The 8021-nt window shown below is 45.6% G+C and overlaps 1 protein-coding gene across 3 annotated transcripts; it reads right to left on the minus strand.

The window, feature by feature from the left end:
- Positions 1–1918: 1918 nt before the first annotated feature.
- On the minus strand, positions 1919–7739 carry LOC120981428. 3 transcript variants are annotated; one of them, XM_040410965.1, is made up of 3 exons: positions 7644–7739; positions 4042–4447; positions 1919–2859 (listed from the first exon to the last, which is right to left on the minus strand). In XM_040410965.1, exons 2-3 carry the CDS (start codon positions 4377–4379, stop codon positions 2211–2213), a joined length of 987 nt encoding a protein of 328 aa, XP_040266899.1. In that variant the 5' UTR covers positions 4380–4447; positions 7644–7739; the 3' UTR covers positions 1919–2210. The 3 variants fall into 3 exon arrangements, with proteins under 3 accessions (XP_040266899.1, XP_040266897.1, XP_040266898.1); XM_040410963.1 differs by having other exon boundaries at positions 1919–2862; XM_040410964.1 differs by lacking the exon at positions 7644–7739 and adding an exon at positions 5611–5669 and having other exon boundaries at positions 1919–2862.
- Between the last annotated feature and the right edge of the window lie 282 nt (positions 7740–8021).

Here is an 8021-nt window from a genome sequence, read left to right on the forward strand (position 1 = left end):
GATTGGCCAATCAGACAATGCCTTCATTTTTTTAATTAAATTAATCCATAGGGCTTACATTACCCCCATGAGAGGTTATACAATGAGTATTTTCCCCAGTTTCCCAATGGTTCTGGGTTGAAGTTCACAAATTTACCACCCAACACCCCTTTGGATTCCATGTGGGCAATTATAGGCTATATAGATAAAACGCAACACAATATACCCAAAAAGGACTTAAAAGTATTACATATGGTTTCAGCCGGTGTAAAAAGAAAAAATATTTAAAGTCTGGAAGCAACCTCTCCCCCCGTCATTTAGTCTTTTCTCTGAGAAGCTATACTTTATCATGAAGATGGACTGAATAGCGGCGGCCCAGCACAAAGGGAGGAAGGTGAAATCTTTCTTTACAGCATGGAGTAAATACATTGCCCGGCTTCCTGCAGAGACTCGCTCTAAACTGCTCTCACGCTTTTCTTTGACCATATGGTACCAGACTCGTATAATGAGTAATGATCCCCCAATATCTGTCTCTTAAACTATCACTCCAAAGTCCTGATATTTCTGAGGGTGGGTCATCAATAGTAAGGAGCGGACAACCTTTTCAAAGAACATATTAAAGAAACATTGAAATAACAATTACTGAACTGGAAAGAAGATTTGGACTGATGATAGGGAAAGACCAGGAAGGTATCGCAGGAGGTTCAGAAATCATCCAGTGTTTCTCTATATTTGGCCTGAAGACCTCATCACTCAAGGAGAGGAGAAAATTGACTCTAAGGCCCCTTTCACACGAACGATATAGATTTTTTCCGGATCTGAATCACACAAAAAAAAAACATGGTTTTGAATGCGATTCAGTGGTTCCGTTTCTTTTCACATGGAAGCTATCAGTTTTGATGCATTTTTCACAGGCGTGAAATAAAAACTTGCACAGTGAGTGAAGATTGCTAAAATTCTTAATCAAAGGCCAGTTTGCAGACATGTCTTATAGCAATTAGAAGGAGGTAATCCCGGCCCCCTGCACACGATCAGGATTGCGTGCGGAAAATCCGCACTGTAGGTCATGTCCATTGTATTCTATGAGAATTTGAAATTCTCAATGCACACGATGCGGATTTTTTCCGCGCGGATTTTGACCTGCGGTGCGGATTTTAAAATCCGCGACATGTCAATTAATTTTTTTTTTCCTGACCGGATTTTCTTCATTCACTTAGTGAAATCCGCATGCGGAAAATCCGCACCGAATCCGCACCAATTAATGCGGATTGACCGCACAGATTTGCCTGCGAACACATGCGGATTTCAGTGCGGATTCTCCGCACATGAATCCTGAACGTGTGCATGTACCCTTATGACTCATTCACACATCAGTGTTTGGTCAGTGATTTCCATCAATGATTTTGAGCCATAACCAGGTGCGGCTCTACAAAAAGAACAGGAGCAGAACTTTCCCTTATACCTTACGTCTGTGGAGGCTCCAGACCTGTTTTAGGCTCACAATCACTGACCGAACATTGACGTGTGAATGAGGCTTTACATTTTAACACGAGGCTCATGCACATGAGCGTGTGTGCCCCGTGAATGTATTGCAGACCGCAAAAAGGAAATTTTCCCCCTAAAATTAACAAAATTGACTTCTACCTCACAGAAGTTTTTTGCCTTCCTCTGGATCAACTTGCAGGATAACAGGCTGAACTGGATGGACAGATGTCTTCTTTCAGCCTTACAAACCATGTTCTTACGATACTATTCGATACTACCAACCGTGTGGACAAGGGTTATGTATTTGTTTTTGAATTTATTCTAATGGGCATAGCAAAAGTATTGCATAGCCGCTGACAAATTCAAAACCAATGTAAAAAAAAAGAAAAGGCACTATATTTTTTTTAATTTAGAAAATAAATTAATTTAATGTACATAAACAGGCACCCACCCCTAACCCACAGATATCCACCAGCCTTCCCAAACTATTGAGAAACATAAGAAATATCAAACTATTTTCAAGAGTTCGTCATCACCCATACATAATTTGGACCAAAAGTAAAAAATAAAATAAAGAACAATATGAGTGGAAAAAAAGGAGTAGGAGATACATCCTTGGATGTGGTGGTGGAGCCAATTGGTTGGTTTTCTATTGTGACTGGCTCACTGCTGGTGAAGGAAGTAGGTATATATGGAATAAAAAAGCGGCAAAATTGCAAACACAGGGGGTGGAGGAGGAGGAGGGTTTAGGGGGCAAGAAAATAAATGGGGTCAGTTTGGGTGGTGGAAGATGTGGCCTCTGGCCTAGACAGGGAAGGAGGAGGTGCTGGCCTTAGGCCTGCTACCCACTGAACATGGCAAATCATATCTTCGATGTCAGGCAGAGGCTGGTTGGAGCGAAAGACTGAAGTCACGGCATGAATGTATGACATGAAGTCTTCTTGTCTATCAGGACGCATCTGGCGACAGGAAGAAGCAATCTCGTAGCCAAAATAATCGTACTCATCATCTCCATTCAGTCTCCGGATAAGGGACAGAGCCTCCCTGTGCAGTTGCTTGTCTATCAATTGGCGGGCTTCCTCATTCTGGCCACAGGTGGCAGATGTGGCGGTAGGGGGATTGGGATATGTGGCCGCCCTGACAGTAGCTGTTGTTGCAGGAACAGTGGCTGGTGATACAGTGGCGATTAGCGCTGCTGCTGAAGATGTCCCCTCTCTTGGCGAGGGTGGTGTGGCCACCAAAGATGGTCTGGCTAGGTCTTCATTGTCCCTCTCTGCTTTCTGTGCGTTCTTTTGATAACTGTCAGGAGTGGACTCCCCCTCCATGAGGTCCTGCTCCTCTTCTTTAACAAGAGACTTTGCCTGGCTCTGTGGCTCCTCAAAATTTCCAGATAATCTGCTAGAAATAAATAATATTAGTAATACAGTACAGCACGCACTTAACCACTTGCTTACCGCTGCATTGTATAGGTAGGGGCGGTAAGCTGTTAACTGTAAATCGGCCGTATAAAAGCAGTGGGTACATTGCAATCTGCCGGCGCCCTGTTACACTGCAGATCCCCGTGACATTAGACAGCAACGGTCACAGTAAAGATCCCAGAGACCAGCCAAAGTGGTCTCCGGGCATCTGATCCCTGTTCTCGTGATTGGTGGGGCTCCCACTAATCTAAGAGTTATCCCCTATAAGCGGAATACTTCTTCTGACTGTGGCAGGAAGGGGTTAAATCCCCTTCCCCCCCATAAAATAGTCAAAAAAATAACAAAGTTATACCTATAGTTATTAGTTTTAGCAACAGTATAGCAGACTACATACAAAAAAATATATAATCTATATTAGTTTTAGCAATAGTGGACTTTATGTGTAGAATATACAAACATACATTTTTTTCTTTTTTCTAACAATTTTCTTAAAATATATTTTTAAAAAGGTATTTTAGCTATACTTACACTGAGCAAAAATATAAACGCAGCACTTTCGGTTTTGCTCCCATTTTGCATGAGCTGAACTCAAAGATCTGAAACATTTTCTACATACACAAAAGACCTATTACTCTCCCTGTCTCCCTTCCTGTTCACCTCTGCCGTCTATGGCAAAGCAGCAGCGAACAGGAAGTGAGACAGTAGAAGGCATGTGCGGTCTCCTCATACAGCTGATCGGCGGAGGTGTAGGGTGTCGGACCCCCGCCGATCTGATATTGATGACCTATGGGGAGAATAGATCATCAATATTAAAAGCCTGGACAACCCCTTTAAAAATATATAGTCACTTTGAAGGAGTTTCTAATGTTTTGGCACTGTTCTGGCAGTATGGTGCCATAGAACCTGCAACAGAAAGATAATCAGCTAAAATCCAAAATGTACTCTAGTCCTTTTAAGTCATGCTGTGGGCCCAGGCAATAGATACATTACACAATTAAGCTTCCATTTTCACATTACAAACATACAGAGATGTTTTGTCTTAAAATATTTAGCAACAGCTAGAAAGGAAAAATAGGAAAGAAAACAAAAACTATTTTCATAATTTTCAGTTTTTCCTTCAATATATTTTCTTATATTTGTCATCTCTTTCAATACTTACTTGCCGTATTTGCTCTCACGAAGTCTTCTCTTTATGGTAGTCTTAGATACTGATGCACCTACTTCCTGGAGATTGTACTTCACTTGGGTGGATGTTGTGAAGGGGTTTTTCTCCAACATGGAAAGGATTCTGTGATCATCCACCAGTGTTGTCTTTCGTGGACGTCCCGGCCTTTTTGAGCTCTCGAGCTCGCCAGTGCGCTCTTTTTTTACTAGAATGTACGAAACTGTTGATTTGGCCACTCCTAACATTTCCGATATTTCTCTGATGGATTTCTTCTTTTTTTTCAGGCTAATGATTTCCTGTTTCACCTCCATTGAGAGCTCCTTTGACCGCATGTTGTGGGTTCACAGCGACAGTTTCCAAATGCAAATGCCACACCTGGAATCAACTCCAGACCCTTTACCTGGATGATGGATTACAAGGGAATAGCCCATTAAATAGCTTTTGAGATAATTGTCCAATTACTTTTAGTCCCTTGAAAAAGATTAAAGAGCAGTAATTATTTCTAGACCCAGAGGCGGCTCTAGACTTTGTGAGGCTTTAGGCGAAACTCGAACATGAGGCCCCCACGAATACAAGATATGCAAACGATAATAAAGATTAACCCTTGCTGTACTGTATGTGACATCACTGTGCATATTAACCCTGTACTGTGACTAACAGGGTTAACATGCATAGTGAGTGACATCACAGTACAGGGTATACACAGTGATGTCACAGTCAGGATTAAGCAGCTGCATGCTTGCAGCACATAGTACAGGGCAGGGATGTGCACAGACATTTTGAAGGGAAGGGGCTTAAGTAAAAAAAAAAAAAGGGCACTTGTCATAATTTCAAAAAATGACTGCCCACCTACATGATGCCACATGGAGGGACACTTCCAGATTGTCTTGTGGTGGCGGAAAGAAAACAATGTGGTGCTTATAGAACAGACTACACAGTGTAGAGGTATACTGTACATTGTGGGGCACAGTGTAGAGGTATACTGTACATTGTGGGGCACAGTGTAGAGGTATACTGTACATTGTGGGGCACAGTGTAGAGGTATACTGTACATTGTGGGGCACAGTGTAGAGGTATACTGTACATTGTGGGGCACAGTGTAGAGGTATACTGTACATTGTGGGGCACAGTGTAGAGGTATACTGTACATTGTGGGGCACAGTGTAGAGGTATACTGTACATTGTGGGGCACAGTGTAGAGGTATACTGTACATTGTGGGGCACAGTGGAGGTATACTGTACATTGTGGGGCACAGTGGAGGTATACTGTACATTGTGGGGCACAGTGGAGGTATACTGTACATTGTGGGGCACAGTGGAGGTATACTGTACATTGTGGGGCACAGTGGAGGTATACTGTACATTGTGGGGCACAGTGGAGGTATACTGTACATTGTGGGGCACAGTGGAGGTATACTGTACATTGTGGGGCACAGTGGAGGTATACTGTACATTGTGGGGCACAGTGTGGAGGTATACTGTATATTGTGTGGCACAGTGTAGAGGTATACTGTACATTGTGGGGCACAGTGTATGCTATATGTGTATAACATGAAAACTTACAATTACTTGGCTTGGCCCTTGGGGATCTCGGACACCACTTCAACACTTGGCCGGGGTCTCGGTGGAGCTGATGTTGTGTTTTATCCTAATGAGAAAGATTTCATATTAAGGATTTGGAGAAGGGGCAGAGGGATAGCAGAGCAGAGAGAGGATGGTGCTGCTACTAGGGGGCTCATACCATGGGGGAGTAATAAAGCCCACTATAATTCCCCCCCCAGTAGTAATAATTCTCCTTATAATAGACAGTGCAAAAGATACCCCCTTGTAATGCCCCCAGTTGAGCTAATGTCCCCATAGTGCCCCCATAATGTGCCAGTATAAAATACCCCTATATAGTGCCCCAGTAGATGCCCTCAGTGTCCCCTATAATTTGCAAGCATAAAATACCCCTTCTTAGTGCCCCCCGGAGAAGACCCCATAAAATTCCTCCCCTCCCCCTTCCCCATAGTACCCACCATAATGTGTCCCAGTATAAAATGCTACTGTACAGAGCCCTCCATATAACATACCCCTTCTTTGCGGCCTCAGTAGATGCCCCTATAGTGCCCACCAATAATGTACCGACAAAAAGTGCCCCCATAGTGCCACCTAATAATGTGCCAGTAAAAAGTGCCCCCAATGATCCCCCCCGGCCTTAATGTCACATTACTCCCCCTCCATGTCACATAACCCCCTTCGTGTCACATTTCTCCCCCCAGTGCGGCCAGAGTCCCTGCAGAGGACTGCATCCCGGCGCGGCCAGAGTCCCTGCAGAGGACTGCATCCCGGCGCGGCCAGAGTCCCTGCAGAGGACTGCATCCCGGCGCGGCCAGAGTCCCTGCAGAGGACTGCATCCCGGCGCGGCCAGAGTCCCTGCAGAGGACTGCATCCCGGCGCGGCCAGAGTCCCTGCAGAGGACTGCATCCCGGCGCGGCCAGAGTCCCTGCAGAGGACTGCATCCCGGCGCGGCCAGAGTCCCTGCAGAGGACTGCATCCCGGCGTGGCTAGAGTCCCTGCACTTGCTTCGGTGAGTTCTGTGGTCTCTACATAGCTTACCAAGCACAGCGCCATACACTGAACAGTGGATGTGCTCGGTATTGCAGCTCTGCCCCACTGACTTGAAGGGGACTGAGCTGCACCCCCATGATTTGATAGTGGTGACCTATCCCAAGAATAGTCCAATAATATTGAATTTCCACATAATGCACATAATTAAAGTGATGCCTCAACTGCTGTCTGGTCGACTCTGGATGCAAGGTGTTGACATTTCAGGGTTCGGCTACATGACCATTAGTTCAGTGACACTGCTGTAATATACAGAACATTTGTGGAGGGGACTCTGCAGTTGCAGCACACTTGCTAGTCACCGTGCAACCCATTCATTTCCATGGTAGCACCGCTACACTGCGACCCTTGGGTGGACCAAGATCACCACGTAGTCCAGCCCTTGTGCAATATTCTAGTTCTGCAGACCACTTTGAAAAATAATCCACAGTCCATGCAGAGCATTTCATCAACGTGCACCCACAGTCCCCAATCTCTGTATCCCAAGGCACCCACAGTCCATGCAGAGTATTGCACCTAGTATCCTCAGTCTCTGTATCCCAAGGCACCCACAGTCCATGCAGAGTATTGCACCTAGTATCCTCAGTCTCTGTATCCCAAGGCACCCACAGTCCATGCAGAGTATTGCACCTAGATTCCTCAGTCTCTGTATCCCAAGGCACCCACAGTCCATGCAGAGTATTGCACCTAGAGTCCTTAGTCTCTGCATCCCAAGGTACCCACAGTCCATGCAGAGTATTGCACCTAGAGTCCTTAGTCTCTGCATCCCAAGGTACCCACAGTCCATGCAGAGTGTTGCTCCCGATTGCATCAGGGTGCCCAGTCTCTACAGAGTAGTCCAGCCCAGTGCACCCACAGTCCGTGCAGAGCACTACATCACAATTTCCCCACAGTCCATACAGAATATTGCACCAGAGTACCCAATCTCTGCAGATTAGTCCATCCCATTGCACCCACAGTCCATGCAGAGCATTGCAGCTGTAGCTCACCTCCTGTTGATGCTTTCCCAGGACCCAGCGTCCTTCGCCGCCGCAGACTCTGCAGAAGAGCTCCTCCCACAGAAGCCTGGTCACATGGGCATGACGTCACCGAAGGTCCTTTAGCTGACTAGGTAATAAGTGAGATTTCCCTACTCTCGTCACTTCCTGCTATGATGCGGCTTTACCGGACATGACGTTCTGTGAAAATCTGCTGCCCATAAAAATATCTGCTGCCCTCGTCACTTCCGGTAGTGACGTAGCAGCATAGGAAGGCTCAGATGGAGGTGTGTCGCTGATCTCGCCACCTCAGTGGCTGAAAAGAAGGTGTGTTGGCGCCTGCGCAGAACAAACTAGGGCAGCAAAATTTCACGGCCAGTGCATGTGAAC

The sequence above is a fragment of the Bufo bufo genome, chromosome 11, assembly GCF_905171765.1.
Source record: "Bufo bufo chromosome 11, aBufBuf1.1, whole genome shotgun sequence".
Lineage (NCBI taxonomy): Eukaryota > Metazoa > Chordata > Amphibia > Anura > Bufonidae > Bufo > Bufo bufo.

Coding starts and splice junctions, on each gene's coding strand:
- LOC120981428 (XM_040410963.1), bottom strand. CDS start 4,379: ATGCGGTCAAAGGAGCTCTCAATGGAGGTGAAACAGGAAATCATTAGC. Junction 2,863..4,041: donor CGTGAGAGCAAATACGGCAA/GTAAGTATTGAA, acceptor ATTTATTTCTAG/CAGATTATCTGGAAATTTTG.